This window comes from Talpa occidentalis, unplaced genomic scaffold (assembly GCF_014898055.3).
Source record: "Talpa occidentalis isolate TD23 unplaced genomic scaffold, MPIMG_talOcc4v2.1 talOcc4.9, whole genome shotgun sequence".
NCBI classification, from domain to species: domain Eukaryota; kingdom Metazoa; phylum Chordata; class Mammalia; order Eulipotyphla; family Talpidae; genus Talpa; species Talpa occidentalis.
Genome location: NW_023605305.1, coordinates 106,257,528 through 106,275,076, shown reverse-complemented (window position 1 = coordinate 106,275,076; position 17,549 = coordinate 106,257,528). Strand labels below are relative to the sequence as shown.

Sequence of the window (17,549 nt, the reverse complement as noted above, 5' to 3'; positions counted from 1 at the left end):
AAAGAGGAGTCGCTACCCAACTGGGGCCTGCCAGGGACAGCTCCTCAGCCTGCAGACTCTATTGCAGCTGGGGTGCAGTGTAGAGAAGAGTGGGGTGAGGTCTTGGAAATGCTGACATTTGTCCAAGAACTTAAAGCATGGGGAGGAAGAGAAAAAAAAAATATCCAGAAAGGTTCCAGTCTTGGCTCCTTTATGGCAAATGCTCGAAGCACTGTTTATTCAAATTTGTAATAACAAGCACCAGAAAACAACATGCAACATTCTCCCCCCAACCCTGACCTGCAATCCTGGAGGTAAGAGACCTGTGACCATGATGGGGGAAACTCATGTTCAGGAAAGGTCCTAGGTGGGCTCTTTGGCAAGGTCAGTTTACTTGGGCAAAGAGCAAGTGCCCCGCCTATTGGCCTCCTGCAGCAGCTGGAGAAACCTGATACCTTCCCCTACCTTGGGCCCCACTAGGCAAAGCGGGTGATGCCAGCCCTGGTTGGAAGGGACATGAGTCAGTTTTCTGAGGACAGCCCTTCCCAGGGCACTTGGCCCAGGACAGCCCTCTGGAGGTAATGAGGTCAAATGGCCTTTCCCTTAGGGTGGCCATAAAGAAAGGCCATAGTCTAAATCAAGGCTCTTTTGGCTGAGAGCAGGCCCACCTCTTGATGAGGAGCAAGAGCCCTCTTTGCTCTAGGAAGAGTCTTTGGCAGGAGTGTGTTACTGCTTACTTTCTACCTCCCTCCCCTAGCTGAAGAGTCAGTTGCTAGCTTCTACCCCCAAGAAAGAACACTTTATCCATCACGTTTCCAAAAAAATTATAAATTCATACACAGAATCCAAAGTTCTAATAGAAGCTGCTCACAGACCCTCATGGGGGCCAGCCTGAAGGAAAATGAAGGTCACCTCTTTGTTCTTTGTGTCTCTGGAGCTATAGGCAAATCTGTGTCCCCTTGTCCTTGACTAACCATGGGGACAGCTCAGGACAGAGTTCCAAACTTAGATACACTGTCATCCCCAGCTCTCTTTCCTCTCTAAATCCCTTCCCCAAAAATTAAAAAAAAGAAAAAAAAATTAAACAAGCCTAATTCTTCACTGAAGGACTCTGGAACATTTGGGAAAGTAAATCTCATACTCCCCCCTGTCAAATGGGTAAACGCTGACCCAAAAAGAATTGATTGGCCTGAAGTCATAGGTCCTGACTCCTGGGTGCCCCAATAAGGCACATGTTGCTATGAATGGCATTAGGGAGGAAGGGAGGTTGGATGGACTGACTTAGTCCTGAGATTGGCACAGGGCACATTCACTTTGGGGATGATAAGCAGATTGGCACTGGATTGGAAAATGGCTGGATTCTTCCTTCTTTGTCCTTCCCTGGGCAGCCCTCTGGCCAGGGCAGACTGAAGTGTTGTGAGCTGAGCAGGGGGCAGATGGCGCTCAGCCCAGACTCTCAGGCTCTGGGGTGCAGGGAAGGACTGAAGGAGGTGTCAGAAGAGGAGACACACTAAAGACAAATATGGAACTGGGTCCCGAAGTGAAGAAGCACCACAAGCATCGGCCCGCCCTGGACTGGGGAGAGGATAGCGCCGGGGAGGGAGGAGGCAGCCAGGGAGGATGAGAAAGGCAAAGGGAAAGGGCTTGTCCTTTCATAAAGGTGAAATGGGGAAGTTTGAAAGAAGGGCCAGAGAAGGAGCAGTGGAAGGGGTGGGGTGAGGGGGAAATGAGCAGAGAGTGAGGGCCTGCCCATCCAACCACATCTCCATGTCCTGGGGCTCGGGGCAACTTGGCCTCTGATGATCCTTCGGGCCCTTCCAAACCCCCTGCCTGGCCCCCGGGAATGAAAGAGGCCTGGACAGACCTCACGAGGCTCTTGAATGCCTCAGACTCAAAGCTCAGAGGCTGGGGCAGGGAGTAGGACATCTGAATGGAGACGCCACCCGACCTCTCATCTCGTGCCCCAAGTGTGAGATCAAGCCCAAGACAGACAGGGAGGAAGGGACAGAGTTCCAAGAGGGCAAGGATGAGTTTAGAGTGTTGTAGAAAGTGCCCCCCTGGGGTGGTGGGAGGGCTGAGAGAACAGAAGAAACTGATCATCCAGCAAATTCCCTGGCTTTGGTTTCTTGAAATCACAACTCAGTTGCAGTTTATCTGCTCTCCCCACTGAGTCCAGGCCTGATAAGGACCCTCTGAAGGGCTTTCTGGGCTAGCTGGCTTCCCAGGTTTTCTTATGGTAGGCTCTGTGGGCAAGCAGAGGCCGCAGGGAAAGTGGAAAGCACACTGAGCTGAGGCTGACTGGAGATCAGTGAGACACAGGGGCTGGCTGACAGCAGCTGAAGAAGGGCCGTCAAACTACCGGTGGGTCCTCCATGCAAAGAACCGGGGCAAAGGCTGCCAGCCCATCTCCCCTACCCCCACTTTTACTGGAACTGGACAGGTTGATAGAAGTGGATACCAGGTATAGTCTCGAGATTCTGGTCTCCTGCCCCCCAGCCCGCACTTACTGCAGAGGCTGGTTCTCAGGGACTGTGAGAGTATGCATAAGACCACAGGATGCCCAGGTCCAGGGAATAGACAGGAAGTACCGAGCTCCTGCCATCCAGGGCTTCAGCAAAAGGAGGGATAGGAAATCACAGGGAGGTTTCCAACAGTCGGGGCCTGCCCACCCAACCACATCTCAAAGCTCAAAGCCCAGAATGATGGGAGGGAGGGAAGCTAGAGGAGGGAGAGGGAGGTCCTGGAAGCCGAGGTGGTAGAAGAGGTGCTGTCCGCTTGGTTCTTTCGCTTGGTTCTTTCGTTGGTTCAGGAGCAGCAGTGGGGCTGCTTACTGCTTCTCCACCGCTCCCTGCTCAGCTGCACTCTCCTGGCTGGGGCCCTGGTCCTGGCCCTGGCCCTGCCCATGCCATGGGGTCTCCTTGAACACAAACCAACAGTTCCCGGCCCAAAGGAAGAAGTTGATAAAGCCGAAGAGCTGCAAAGACAGCAGGGAAGTTTGTGAGAATAGTAAAGAGGCATGTTGGGAACAGAGTGGGCGAGTGCCTTGTGGGGAGGCAGAAGAGGCCAGGAGGATTAGGACTAAGACAACTGGAAGTAGAGGTGGGGTGCACGCCATCACCCACGAAGGGGCTCCCCAGTGAAAGTGTCTAACTCTGTCTATAGCATGCACTCAAGTTATGGCTTGGTTGCTAGAGGAATCTGGTCCCCGGAGTAGAGCATTGTGTAACGCAGGGCAAGGAGAAGGAAGTGCCACTACACTCAAGAAGCAGTTCCCACAGTACAGTGCAGCCCCGCCTGCCTACCGCAGGGTGGGTGTGGCCAGAGCTGTCCAAGGTGCTCCTTCCCTAGAGCCCCAGACCCAGGCAGGGCTGTCCTTGAACTTGTCTTCCAAATATTAAACACATTATCAGCAAGAAGTATTTAGGGGGATGTGTACAGAGGTCTGCAGTTCACTGTGAAATGCATTAAAAATGGATTGATGGATGGAAAGAGGCAGAGAGAGATGTGATAAAGCAAACTGAGTAAAATATTAATGGTATAGTTCAGGTGATGAGGGTGTGGGTGTTTGTTGTAAAATTCTTTCAACTTTCTGTATGTGTGAAAACTTTTACAACAAAATGTTGGGGGGATACATCTGTTAGTAGGGTTTCAGTAAGGTCTGGAAGTTTCCCTGGTGTACTGGTCCTTATACCCTTTAATTGCTGGGCCCCGAGGGGGTCCAGGCCATTTGGAGGGTGGAGATGAGGTGGCTGGAACTAGTGTGATGTTCTAACAATTGGCATGGCCATACATGTGCATACTCGCTGGCCCCACCACTGGCCCATAACCCCTTTTCAGCTGGAGACCTGAGTGACAGTGAACTGCTTCTCACTCACTCTGGGTGGGCTCCCAGCTTTGATGCCGGCCACAGCCCTATGCTCCCCCACCCCCGCCCATGGGCCCATGTGTGGCAGGAAGGGTGGGAGGCAGTCACAGAGAAGGGGAGAAGGGAGAGGAACTGGGAAGGCAGAGCACAGAAGGAGGAAGGAACAGCAGCCTAAGTGTCTCTTGGGTTTCCCCACCCAAAATGCTTTCTCAGGGCCAGCCGGGGGGCAAGCAGCCAGGCTTAGGTACAGGGGGCACCAGCTCCAGGTGCTGGGGATACTACCTATAAGGATACCCTCTCTGTTCCTCTCAGAACCTGCTAATCGGGACAGGACTGAGCAGCCAGAACAGCGCAGCCTCCCCCAGACCCCTTCCGTGGACACAGGTCTCACCACGGAGATGTTGGCCAGCCCCATGGAGGGCGTGGCCCCAGCACTGCACACGGCTTCCTCTCCATGGCACACGGACATGGCTGCAGTCAGGCTGGATGGCCGCGTGGCCCCCTTGATGTCACTGAGGCCCTTGCCCCAGGCAGCTGCAGCTACCAGCCAGAAGAAGGTGAAGGAGACTGTCACACAGAAGTCCTGGGGGGAGCGGAGGGACAGGAAATACTCTCAGCGAGGGTCCCATGATTCCTCTTTTCTTTTCTCCTGTCATGTGCTGTGATTCTGGGGTCCCAGGAAAGCTGCTTCTTCCCATTGTATCCCACACATAGTGCTCAGGAAGTCTAGCTCACCCTGGGGATTCTGCGCATTACCACCAAAGGGATCTTGCCTTCTGGGTTACCCCTGCCCGTGCCTTTTGAACTGAGGACAGGAGACAGCATCTGCAGATCAGTGTCACCCCAAACCCAAGTGACACTTAAGCTTCCACTTCTCACCTGCACCCCCCAGCCTTTCCATTGTTCATCATTGCTCAGCTACAACTGGTTTACAGAGTGAGGGTAGACTGTTAGATACATGAGGTCCCCTATAGCACCCCTTCTACTTTGTATGCCTGGGGTAGGGAAAGAGTAAAGGGGAGACATATTAACAATAGCTAACACTTATTCTGGCGCACATGTACCAGATATCTTACAGGCATTTTCATTTTTTTTTCCTAAAATGCTATGAGATAGGTATGATCCCCATTTTATAGCTGAGAAAACTGAGGGTTCCAGAGGGTAAGTTACTTGTCCAAGAGCACACAGCTGGTAGGGAGCAGTGCAGGGATTTGAACCTGGGCAGTCTGACTGCAGAGCCTGCTTCCTGATCCTGCCGTTGTGCTTCTGAGAGCAGGGACGGTGGTGGGAGGCTGTCAGAGGCAGGGCCCTGATAGTGAAGGGAGGAAGGGAGATTCTGGAGGTCCCACGGGTGGGTGTCAGGGATCCAGGAAAGCCCCCATGACTGTTGTCCCCTCTAGCTCAGCCCCAGAACCTGCGTCTCCTCAGCTTCTCCACCCCACCTTCCTGGGCCCACTCACCACCAGCGGGAAGCGCTTGTTCTCCGCGTAGAGCATGTGGAAGCGCAGGTAGAGGACCAGCGCGGCCATGGTGTAGAAGAAGGAAAAGATGCCCAGGGTCACGAAGAACTCCGCGGGGGCAGAGAAGTCCCCCATGAGGTTCATGGTCTTGGAGGTGGAGTCCTCGTCACAGAGGGGCATCTCATATTGGACCCGGTTCAACCTGCAGGTGGCAGGAGAGGCCATCTTGAGCTGGGGCATCCTTTCCCTGGGGAAGCAGGGGGTTGCCCCTGCCCCGGAAGTAGTCTGGTGTTAGCTCTCACTCTGGGACTCTTGCTGAGACAAAAGGGGGCGTGTTGGGGGGGGTGGAAATTGTATCTGGAGATAACCCCAAAGTCAAGAGAGGAGCTTCCCTAGAATTCTGGTCACACTCTCTGTCCCATTCAACCATGACCCCGCATTCATCCACCCTGCTCAGAGACAGTGATGATGTATGTCCAAGGAGCTCCAGGGCCCCTTAGGTCACAGCCACTCTGTCCAGCCATTTCTGGCAGCCAATCCAGCAGATGAGCTTCATTCAGCCCTGGGAAAACACAGGCCCACAGTGACCAGGTTAAGGTTGGAACCCCAGTGAGACCATATTGGACAAAATAAAGAGAGAAAAGCAAACAGCTTCTGCCACTAGGAATTTCTGGAAAGTTGAGCATTATTCCCTTTCCCTGAACACTTGGACTTCCCCCTCCCTAAGCTCCTGTAGGAGCTAGGAAAAATGAACCTTCTTCCTCCTGGTCAGGTGAGCCTCCTTATGTTCTGGTGGTACCAGGTAAGCACCCCACATCCAACCTTTAGGATCTTAGTGATAACAAACTTCCTTACCTCCAAGGCAGGGAGGAGGCTGAGAGACCTGCCCAACCTGCCCTGACTCCTTGCCTCCATCCCACATTGCCTGGGTTCCTTCTCTAGGAGCTGTAGTTAGCTAGCGGTTACATGGACTGGGACATTAACATAATGACTAGCTGAGCTTCTTGTATGTTTTTCTCTCGTCAGGGTGTCTGGGATTCCTAAAGGGCAGAACAGACCCCAGTCTTGCAGTTCTATTTGAATCTGGAGTAACACATACAACACATGGTCTATAGGTGTCTGGAAGAGAAAGAGACCAAGCAGGTCCTGCTAGTCCAGTGGGAGGTGGGGGGGAGCGGGGGTGGAGGTTGGGAGGGGCAGAACCAACTCCTGCTCACCTGAAGGGATAGCCGAACAAAACAATGATGGAGCTCACATCCTTGGCTTCGTTGTTGCAGCGGACCATTGCTCCTGTCTCCCCGCTGTAGGAGCCGCAGGACCCGAAGGCGAAAATAGCAAAGAGCTGAGGGAGAGTGAAGCTTTGTTGAGTGTGAGAAGGCCTCAAATGGCCCAGCTAAATCCCTTTCAAATTGTCCTCTGACACTCAGCCCATGCAGTTATGAGTCGGGGACATGATTCCCTTTAATCAGTTTCCTCCTGGGCCTCCCCGGTGGCGCAGAGGGTTGAGTGCAGTGCTATGAAGCTGTCAGCAGCCTCTGCAGTGTGGGTTCAATTCCTGGCCAGCCAGGGAGAAACCCACACGGCACGGCAGACCTCTCCTGCCTTGCCCACTGCTCCCCTGAGCAGTGTATTTCGGTCAATCTGCCTGTTCTGTTCCCCACTCTGTCTCTGGTGAATCCTCTCGCCCCCCAACACCTCTGGCCTGCATTCCAGCTCTTGTATGCATAAATAAATAAATCTAAAAAAAAATCAGGTTCCTCCTGGGCAGGCGCCCAGCCTCAGGGTGCTGTGTCCACTGCACAAGTTGCTGTGTCCACTGCACAGGACCTAATAGCCAAGTGCATAAAGTAAGGTTGACTTTGAGCGGTGCCTGGGGAGGAAGATGAAGAGAGGAGACAGGAGACAGTCTCCTTGTTGGGTGCAGCATGGGGGACCACAGAAAACCTCCTTAAGGTGGTAACTGACACAGAGCAATTTAAGCTTCTGGAAACTCCGATCTCAACGCTGGACTTGCATTTCCTCCCCAAGGGAGAGGCACCCTAGAAATACATTCCCCTACATCAACCTAGATCAGGCACACAAGGAATTCTTTCTATTTTCCTTTTGAAGCAGTCACTTTATTGCTAATTTCCAGTGGCTTCTGCCTCAGTGGAGATGTAGCTGGAGGGGCAACTCCTAACAAGCTCTCAAAGGGGCCACGCAGGCAGAGGCCACACTGCTGCCCTAAGGTGCTGCCAGCCTCACTCCTCTTCCCCCAGAGGCACGTGTCCTTTCAGCCTCAGTCCGGGCAGGGTTGATGCTGACAGATCTGGCTCAAGCCCAGAGGAAAATGCCCCCGACTTGTCTTATCAGCCTCTGCTATTTCCCCAGTGGTGTTTTCCTTTGTGAGCTGTGGATGCTGCCATCTCTCAGTGTTAAGAAGCAGAAGCATTTCAGATCACTTGAATTGCTTTCCCCTCCACCTTTCATCATATTTTGCTAAAGCTCCTGTCTTGAGTGAAATGAAATTCCTTCATCCTATGATTTTCAAATATCTTTCTGGGGAAACATACTTCTGTTCAAAAAGGAGGTGAGAAACCGGAATCTCTTCTCCTCCCACACCATCCTGTTCAGGTCCAGTTTCCCGTGCACTTCCCAGGGGCTTGTACATGCTGTGCTCATTCTTACTAAGCAGTGAGCTTTTCTGTGAGGTTTCTCTCCGGCTTGGACATTAAGCACCTATGAGACTGCTAATCTATGTCCCAGTCCTGCAGCCAGAGTTTAGAACAGTTGGAGGCATGTTATTTTGCTAATGCTTGATATGAAAAGGGACCTGGACTAGTGTCTAGAAATCTGGGTTCTAGTCCTGGCCCTGTCACTCATTAGCTAGGTGACCTCTAATAAGTCACTCGCGCTCTTGAGTCTCAGTTTTCTTCTCATCTGAGAAATGAGGGGTTTGGAGGAGATCTCTAGAGGCCTTTTCCAGCTCCCTAATTCCCTCCCTCTGAGGATAATGCCAGCAGCCTTCTCTTGGCTGGGCTGGCCAGCAGCTGCGCTCTGCCCCTGAGTGGTATCCGGTGCCACTACCCCGCCTTGCTTTGCCTGGCCTGGCAGATCTTCTTCATCCTGCAGTTATCGACCCCTGTCTAAAGGTCATAATGGACACCTGTCTGTTTCCAGGAGGTTTCGTTCAGACAAATGAGACTGTCTCCATTTAAAAAACATCCAGGAAAGGAATGGTATAATTTCTCTAGAACCTCCCCTGGGGAAACACCTAGTGTTTCCAATATCCATTCCCAGATCCCCACCTCTGGGACTGATTTAGGCCATCCCTGTGGAGCCTGGGAATTTGCATTTCAACACCTTCCCTGATTTACTTGGACATGGAACCAGAGTTAAGAGCCACCAGTGTAGGGCCTCCCTGGTGGAGCAGGCAGTTGAGTGCCACACTGTGAAGCTGTCCGAAGCCTCTGCAGCGCGGGTTCGATCCCGGCTGGTGAGAATCCCACATGGCGAAGCAGACCTCTCCTGTCTTGCCCGCTCCTCCCCTCAGCAGTGTATTTCAGTCAGTCTGCCTGTTGTGTTCCCTGCTCTGTCTCCAGTGAATCCTCTCACCATCCCACACATCTGGCCTGTACCCCGGTTCTTGTATAAAAATAAATAAATCTTTAAAAAAAATAAAAGAGGGCCTCCCCTGGTGGTGCAGAGGTTGAGCGCTGGGCTGCGAGGCTGCCCGCAGCCTCTGCAGTGCTGGTTGGTTCCCCGGCCACCGGCGAGGGCCCCCCCCACACACACACACACAAAAAGAAAAAAAAAAAAGAGCCAACAGTGTAGTTGTTCATAATTATTGTCTTCCTTCTCCAGCTCCAAGAGTCAGTAACCTTAGACCAGTTTGGCTTGACCCCTGTGCCTTGGTCCCCAGGCTGGGGTTGCCACCTTGCTCTGATTGGAAGTAGTTGTGAGAGGTTTCTATGTGCTAGGCACTGTTCTAGGCACTATTATCTACCAGTGAACAGAAGCAAAAAAAATCTCTGCCTTCAAAGGGCTCATCCTCTGGAGTTGCACTAGCCATCACTTAGCTGTAGGCAACTGTGGCTATTTGCACTTAAATTAACTAAAATTAAATACAATTTTAAATTTAGTTGGTCAGTCACCCTAGCCATGTTTCACATGCTCAAGAGTCGCTTGTGACAAGCAGGTATCATATTGGAGGACACAATTTTAGAACTTTTCCATCATTGCTGAAAGTTCTGCTTTGTCTTGATGATAACCTTGAGCTTCGGAAACTCTTAACCTTTGCTTTGTGATTCCTCAGAGGATAAACTATACCCACCATAACTTCGATATTAACTGTTTTCTCTTCTCTTCTGATTCTTTTAACATCAGGAACCTTTAAATACCTTCCATAATTCATTAGCCAGAATATATGATTAAATTTGGACTTCACACAGTCAGACTTTTCCAAGGTCACTTTTAGCCACTGTGAAAACCAGGCTGAGCATTAATGTCTCCTGATTCCCTGTCCGGTGCTCTTTCTCCTCTACTCACTCATTAATTAACAAATTGTTGGGCCTCCCCTGGTGGCGCAGGCGGTTGAGCACAGCATTGTGAAGCTGTTCGAAGCCTCTGCAGCACCAGTTCGATATCGGCCAGCCAGGGAGCAGCCCACATGGCGCGGCAGCCCTCTCCTGCCTCGCCCACTGCACCCCTCAGCAGTGTATTTCAGTCTGCCTGTTCTGTTCCCTGCTCTGTCTCTGGTGAATCCTCTCACCCTCCCTCGCATCTGGCCTGTACCCTGGTTCTTGTTAATTAAAAAAAATAGTTATTGCCCAGTTATTTTGTGCCAGGTGCTAGAGACTTGAAGATGTGTAAGACCCATTGCCTGCTCTCAAGAGTTTACATCCTGAGAGAAGCATGTCATGCTCAAAAAGCAAAATAAAACACGTCATCACAGAAGCTGAAAAAAAAAGAAAAGAAAATCTACTGTTTGCAGGGAGTATTGTAAGAAGGAAGGAAGTTGCCCACACCTTTATATAGGAGCAGAAAAAGACACCCTCTTTCAGTCCCCTCCATCTTTCTGCACCAGATGTGCTTTCTTCCCTAACTTTGCCAGGTGACTGAGCCCCAGGGAAGAGCAGGGAAAAACTGAAGCCACCCCTCTCACCACGCACCAGACTCTGAGTTGAGTAAACTGGCCATAAAGAACAGGAGCCGAGAAGTGAAGGAATGCTGCTGCCTTTCTAGGCCTTTCTTCTTCTGGAGCTGATTTCTAGGGACAGTGAGTGGTCATAGACTGTCCCCCGTCGCTGCCTCCTCCAGCCTCTGTAACTCTTTTGGAAAGATGCTAGAATAACCTTGCCAGTGGAGGGATGAGGTTGGCGCTGACTTGTTTGTTGGTGATAATCCCGTGTCGGTCCGGAGAACATTACCATCCCCAGTTAAAGTGCAGGGCACAAAGAAGACAAATTCTGCCCCCCAAATCCTACTTCCACAAGCATGTCATGGCTTGTATGGACTCTGAGGGCTTGTGTGGACTCGTTTGCATTCCCCACACTTGTTAAAATAGCTTGTTTTCATTACAGAGGCCCCCGGGCCAAATAAGTGACTTGGACACTCTGAAGATTAATTAATGATCAGGGGCACACCCAGTTACCGATAATATGACTTCTTATGGGAACAGGGTTTGAATAATCTAGTCCCTTATCCTTAAAGTGAGGAGTTGGCAGTGATACTTGAATAATCTCACCAAAGGACGAGTCTCGCTGACAGTCTGTGTAAGGGGGAAAGTTAGGGGAGAGAGGAGGTTCAGAAATAGGAGCAAAGGGAGCCACACTCACTGAATTCCTTCTGGACTGTGAGTCTCACCGTGGCCTGTGGTCTTCCTCAATGCTTGGATGCTTTACAGATGCTCTCTCCGTAATCCTCCCAGTGAGCCCTGACGCAGGTCTGACCCTCATTTACAGAAGTGGAGCATGCAAATAAAGATTTTGTCCCCTGCCCTAGGTTTCACAGCTAGAAAGCAGAGGAGACTGAATTTTAACCAAAGCCATGTAACCTCCAATTCTCCCTTTTTTCCTGCATTTCAAAAAGTTAGTTATCCAGTAATTCATCTATGCCCATGATATTTCACTGGGTTAATGGAGACTTAACAAGACTCCAGAATTGGAATTGAGGTAAGATTACTTAATGGCTGAGTTTTCAAAAGACACTCTAAGCCAAGCTCCTGATTAGTAACAGAATGACATTACTTTCTGCTCAGCAGGGTTCCAGTAAAATCATTGCCTTTTGGAAATAATGACAATGAAAGTTTTCAATGATCATTACAGTAACTGCAAGATTTGTGGTCCCCACTCCACTTTGTTTTCAGGAGGTTTTGATCCCTCCAAGCAGAAAATAAGTGACAGTCCCAAATGACATTTTCCCTGTTATTTTGGGTGCCAGCTCCTGCATACTTTCATATCAGCTCATCTACAGAGGCTCAGGGCAAGTAAAGCTCACACTCTGAATCAGGCCAGCAGGATGGCAGTAACACGTCTCCTTAGGATGCTACCATTTCAATGGAAGCTGAGTTCATACTCTAGCTCCGGCCTGTGGAATGATGAGAGAAAGACATAACCCCTCTGTAAGAAGGTGAGGATCAAAAAGCCAAACGGTCTTAATTCTTAGGCTATCAATGCTGACCTTTGGAGGAGACCGAATAATTTCCCTAGATATTGCTTTGTGCAGTCTTTGTAGAAACATCGAGGGCATCGGGGGTGGGAAGGTTGAGGAGAGCGTTGAAGACCGCACTTTCTAGAGTCCCCCCCAAAAAAGGTGATTCCATGATCTAATAACTTCAATAACTTCATTGTGTCCCTCGTCTCTTAACAGTCTCTCTCAGATATCTCTTACATCCATTTGTCTGGTTTAATGATAAAACAGTACTTCCACATTTCAGGTTCTGCTCCTCTGGATAACTCGAAATAGCTCCCTAGTTCTGGATTGCAGTCCCATGGAGTCTTAATATCAGTGCTATGTGGGCCCCTCTGGTACTCAAGGAGTGAGTCAAAATGGGGAAGTGAGGGTATTTGAGAGAGCTATGTCAGCACTTGGTACTACTGCTCTTGAGGCAGTAGGGAGAGTGGAAAGTCCCCACCAGGTGCCAGAATTTGCACATGGGTGCTCCCTAGGCTGGCCTGTAACCCCAGTCAGGGTCTCAGATATCCAGAGATAACCTCAAATGAATTATTGTCCCTGAATTCCAGATTTATTGATTCTCATTCAAACAGTGATTTAGAAATTTGTGACAGTGCTAACTCCTATCTCCAGTGAGTTACAAATCCTTTAGAACACAGTCCTTGGTATTATGGTGACTTAGTCCCTAGCTGGATTTTGTGCTGAGAGCACATGAATTAAGTGCTCACTTAATTTGATATGTGAATTGTCTAACTTAAATTTATTTTATGATGGTGCTCTAAACGCATTATGACTTAAATTATTTGAGAGTGACTGCCCCTGTCTACAACCCTAACTTTTACGCAGCTTACTGGGGTATGGGAAGGACAGAGACTATATCAATGTCTCAATGTACCAGTGAGGCAAGATGATATTTCACCCACATCATTAAAGGGGAAACTGAGGCCATGGCAGAGTGATTTCTTCAAGGCTCCAGGGTAAGTCTATTGAAAAGTGATATTCTAGCATTTCCAACAGGCATGGGTCAACCTACTTGGAGCATAAAATGACCCTGGGGTGATCTGATCAACATTTGACTAATATTGGAAACTACCCTTTAAAGAAGTGACTGGCTGAAGGTCACATAGCTGGAAAAGGCAGATCCAGGGTTGGAACCAGGGCTCCAGCTTCCCACTTCGATGTTCTACCTTATTCCACAGGACACATTTTAGCCACGCTAATTTTTATTCTGTCTTGATAGTTTTTCTTTTATTGAATCTCAGAGTCTTGAACTTCATTCATTCACCCTCCATCTCCCTCCCTGCAGCCACCCACCCAGTCCCAGTCTCAGTTACAGGAATCTACATTATTACTCCAATGACCTCAACAGGGGTACTGCCAGCCAGGACCCTGTTCCCTGAGTTCACATGTAGGATAGGATCAGTCAGGTTCCGGTGGTTTGGGGGAGCACCATGATTTCCATCGCCTGCTGCCTCCTTTCCTTTGCCCTCTGCGGCTTTGCTAGTGGTGGAGAGCGGACCTCGTCCCTCTTGTCCTACCCCCCCCCCCCCCCCCCCGCCCCGCGGCCAAGGAGTGGTATGTGCAGGATCAGAGTTCTGGAAAGGTTACACCCGGGTCCGCTTGCCCGGATGAAATGTGAGCGCCCTGGGCAAAGGCTCCTTGCACATAGAAGGGCCGAATCCGGGCCTCCACATGCCTTGGTCCTCACCCTCTTGCCATCAAAGGCTGGAGAAGCCACCCAGCGCTCCCCTCCCCCGCCCACCTGTTGCGGGGGGGGGGGGCCACCCTTCCGTGGTGGCAGCACCTCCCCACCCCCCACCCCGGCCAAGATTGCTTGGGGTCAGCGTCACAGCCTAGGTTCCCGAAATAGCCGGCGGTCGGGGCAGCTACTCACCCACTGGAGAACTTTGATGAAGCCCAGCGGCTCCTCCAGCCGCCGCCAGCGCAGCCCCACGAGCAGGCGGTCCACCTGCGGGGAGAGCGGGCGGGGGTCAGGGCGGCGCGGGGGGCGGGAGAGCGCCCCGGCCTTGGTCTCCTCACTCACAGGGGCACAGGGGGCGGGTAGGGCCGGCCCCGGCGCGCAGGTGGAGCGCGCAGGTGGAGACCCTCGGGGGAGCGCGTCGGGGCGCGGGGCGTACCTGCTGGCGCGGCGACTTGTCCGCGGCGCGGCCCGCGCTCTCCGTCGAGGACATGCTGGCGCGGCGCGGCCGGGGCGCGGCGCGGGGTCTCGGCTCCCGGGCCGGGCGGCTGCAGCGACCGCGGGGGCGCTGGGGGCTGCGCAGCCGCGCGGGGCGAGGCGAGCGGTCCCGGGGCGCTGGCGGCCCGCGGCGGCGCGGGATCCAGGCTGGCGGGCCGGGGCGCGGGCGCGCTGCTGCTCGGGCTGGCGGAGGCCGCGGCCGCCGCGCTGCCCAGCTGGCCGCAGAAAGCCCCCGAGTCCGCTGCAAACTCCTGTCAAACTCGCCAGCGAACTTGGCAGCCGAGTCACGTGGCGGCGCGGGCGCGGGCGCTGCCTCCCGCCCCCTGCGCGCGGGGCTCGGCCGCGGGGCTCCTTAAAGGGCCCCGGGGCGTCCACCCCAGGCCGCCGCGAGGGGGCTCCGGGCGCGGCCGGACGCCGCCGGGGCCCGTCCCGAGGGAGACGCCGCCCAAGAAGGGAAGGCGAACCTGGTGCGCTGGGACGCACCGGCTCCTGGTTTATCTTTCGCGGCGGTCCCTTTCCACACCCTGATACCCAGAACCTGGGAGGATTTTCGCCAGGCACTGTCGTCGGTGCTGAAATGAGGTTCCCAAGTTTATTGTTCGCAAACTACTTCCAAAATCTTCAGAGGAATGGAAGGCAGTAGAATACAAATTGCTCACTTTTTATTCTTTCTAGTTAGGTGCCGCCTTCCTTTTTTTTTTTTTTTTAATAATAACAAAAAGTATTTGCATGTTAGTGATTTAAAAGTTACTAATCTTTAAAAGCACAAACTCAATCTCTTTTACAATTGCCATTGCCAAGTACGTGAGCGTGAAAACAGTATTTGAGGACTGGGGAGGGAGGTTCAGAAGAAATTTGTACCTGAAAAGCTGATGTTGTTGCCTTATAACTGACCTTAAATAGATCCTTAATTTTCAAAGAGTATTTGGCAGGAGCCCTAAGTGAACAGTCATGAAAATCCCTCATTCTGCTTACTGGAATGCAAATGTAAGTCGTGAGAGGTTAAGTGATTTGTCCAAGGTCACTGAGTCAGCCAGCTTGGGGGTGGCCAGGAGGACAGACCTGTGCTTCCAAAGAAATGGCTTGCAAATTGGTATCCACTTAGTTACAAAAACCACTGACATTCCCTCTGGTGCTTCAGCTTGACAGCTTTTAGAACAAACATTTAGCTAGTAACACCATTCACTCCTCCATTGAGTAACTGGCTTCCCAGCATAGGGATGGGGAGAGTGGCTGGGGTCAGGGCACTTGAACTTGAAGGAAACTTCTAAAGTGGATTTCCATGCAAGTCTAGGCTAAGCAAAGAACAAGTATGAGTCATTCCCTATCAGTCCTTAAGAAATTGTTCAACTGTCTTAGGTTCCTTTTCCATGGAACAGGGATAATAATTTCTGTCCCACTAACTTCAACTAACTTCTCCATGACCATTCAGGGGTGCAATATAGGTAAATACCCAACTACATAAAATGAAATCACACTATTACTAATGTCTACATCAATAAGCATAGAACATACTCAGACAAGAATGAGAATAATAAAGCAAAAATCCACCTTATTAAATTTTTTTTAAAAGATTTATTTATTTATTTATACAAGCACTGGGTACAGTCAGAAGTGCAGGAGGGTGAGAGAATTCACCAGAGCCAGAGCAGGGAGCAGAGCAGGCAGAAGGACCCAAGTACACTGCTGAGGGGAGCAGCGGGCGGCAGGAGAGGTCTGCGCGCCATGTGGGACCCTCCTCCAGTGGCCGGGGAGCAGCCGGGGATCGAACTGGCGCTGCAGAGGCTGCGGGCAGCTTCGCAACCCAGCACTCAACCGCTGCGCCACCGGGGAGGCCTGTCACAAATATATTTTAAAACAAAATGAAGACCGCATATAAACTCAAAGCCCTGTGTATGTGTGTCCCCTACATCATTCCCTTTCGCTCTCCTTCCTCCCCAGAAGTAATCACTATCTTATCCTGAATTTATTCTTTGACTCATACATAATTTAATACTTGTACTATATCTGTGACTATATCTAGAGGCAATACATAGAAATCCACCAGACATAGTAATGTCTTTCAATTTTTTTAAAAACTTTATTTAAAGAATATTATGTTTTAGGTAAACTTCTTTAGGTTGCTTTTTTACATAATGTGTTTATGAGAGTTATCTAGCCTGAGGCATGCACTTTTAGTTCATTTATTTTTGCTATATAATTCTACAACATATATATATATATATATATATAAACACACTATATAAACACACACATTCGCACACACATACACACATACCCCACAGTGCATTTATTGTCATATTGATGGGCATATTGGTTATTTCCAAATATTTACTCTTACAGTGTTGCACTGAATGTGTATACATTTCTCTGTGCGCAAGTTCATAGATGACATTCACAATGAATGTCCTACTTTTTTTTTTCTTAAATACAAACCCTAATAGGAAAGAAACTTTTATGCCATGATCCGTTTATAAACTGAAACAAAAGTTTCACAAATCATTCTCATAGTTTCTATTTCACTTAAAAAAAACAAATATCCAGAGGCAGATCCACATTTTGTGGGACCTAAAGTGGATACAATTTGGAAACTCCCTCTGGAAAAAGAATACAGGATTACATGATTAGTAACCAGGTCTTAGAAGAAGCTTTACAAGTCAGGGGGCCTGAAGCTTAAGCTTCATTAATTTTAGGATAAATACCCCTCTGGGTAGATATGAGACTGATTTCATGACTCCCTAGTAATGGGCCCCTCTCAGCAGTTTGATATATACATCACACTATACCCAATAGTGAAATAGGTTAGGTTGTAAGATGTGAACATTGAGTTTTGATAATATACCCACAAAACTACCACCATGATCAAGATATAGAACATTTTCATCATTCCAAAGAGATCCCTTCTGCCCTGATCTCCTTTCTGATCCTCTGCTCTCCTTTTTGTCTTTATAAATGAATAATGGCTATTCCAGAAGTTCAAATAAATGGAATTAGGTAGTGTGTATCCTTTTGTGTCTGACTTCTTTCACTCATTATAATGTTTTTGAGATTCATCCACAATCATATGAAATATGATTCATTGTTGTTTATCTACCTACTGGCCAAAGTATATTTAGGATGTTTCCCTTTTTTTTGTTCTTTTCTTTTCCTCTTATGAGTAGAGCTGCTAAAAACTTTCTCGTGCAGGTTTTTGAGTGAACATATATATTTATTTCTAGAGTAAATTCCCAGAAGTAGAATTTCTAGGTTATACATAAATAAATGTTTAACTTTACATGAAACTACTAACCTGTTTTTCAAGAGTGATTGCACCATTTTGCTTTCCCACCAACAATGTATTCCAGTTACTTTGCATCTTCCCCAGCACTTGGTATTGCTATTTTTTTCCCCTAGA

The 17,549-nt window shown here is 49.9% G+C and overlaps 1 protein-coding gene across 1 annotated transcript; it reads right to left on the bottom strand.

Annotated features, from left to right (window-relative positions):
* Nucleotides 1-181: 181 nt before the first annotated feature.
* SYPL2 (synaptophysin like 2) lies at nucleotides 182-14,378 on the bottom strand. The gene is made up of 6 exons (XM_037500399.2): nucleotides 14,097-14,378; nucleotides 13,853-13,927; nucleotides 6,522-6,646; nucleotides 5,305-5,506; nucleotides 4,236-4,427; nucleotides 182-2,953 (listed from the first exon to the last, which is right to left on the bottom strand). Exons 1-6 carry the CDS (start codon nucleotides 14,148-14,150, stop codon nucleotides 2,807-2,809), a joined length of 795 nt encoding a protein of 264 aa, XP_037356296.1. The 5' UTR covers nucleotides 14,151-14,378; the 3' UTR covers nucleotides 182-2,806.
* Between the last annotated feature and the right edge of the window lie 3,171 nt (nucleotides 14,379-17,549).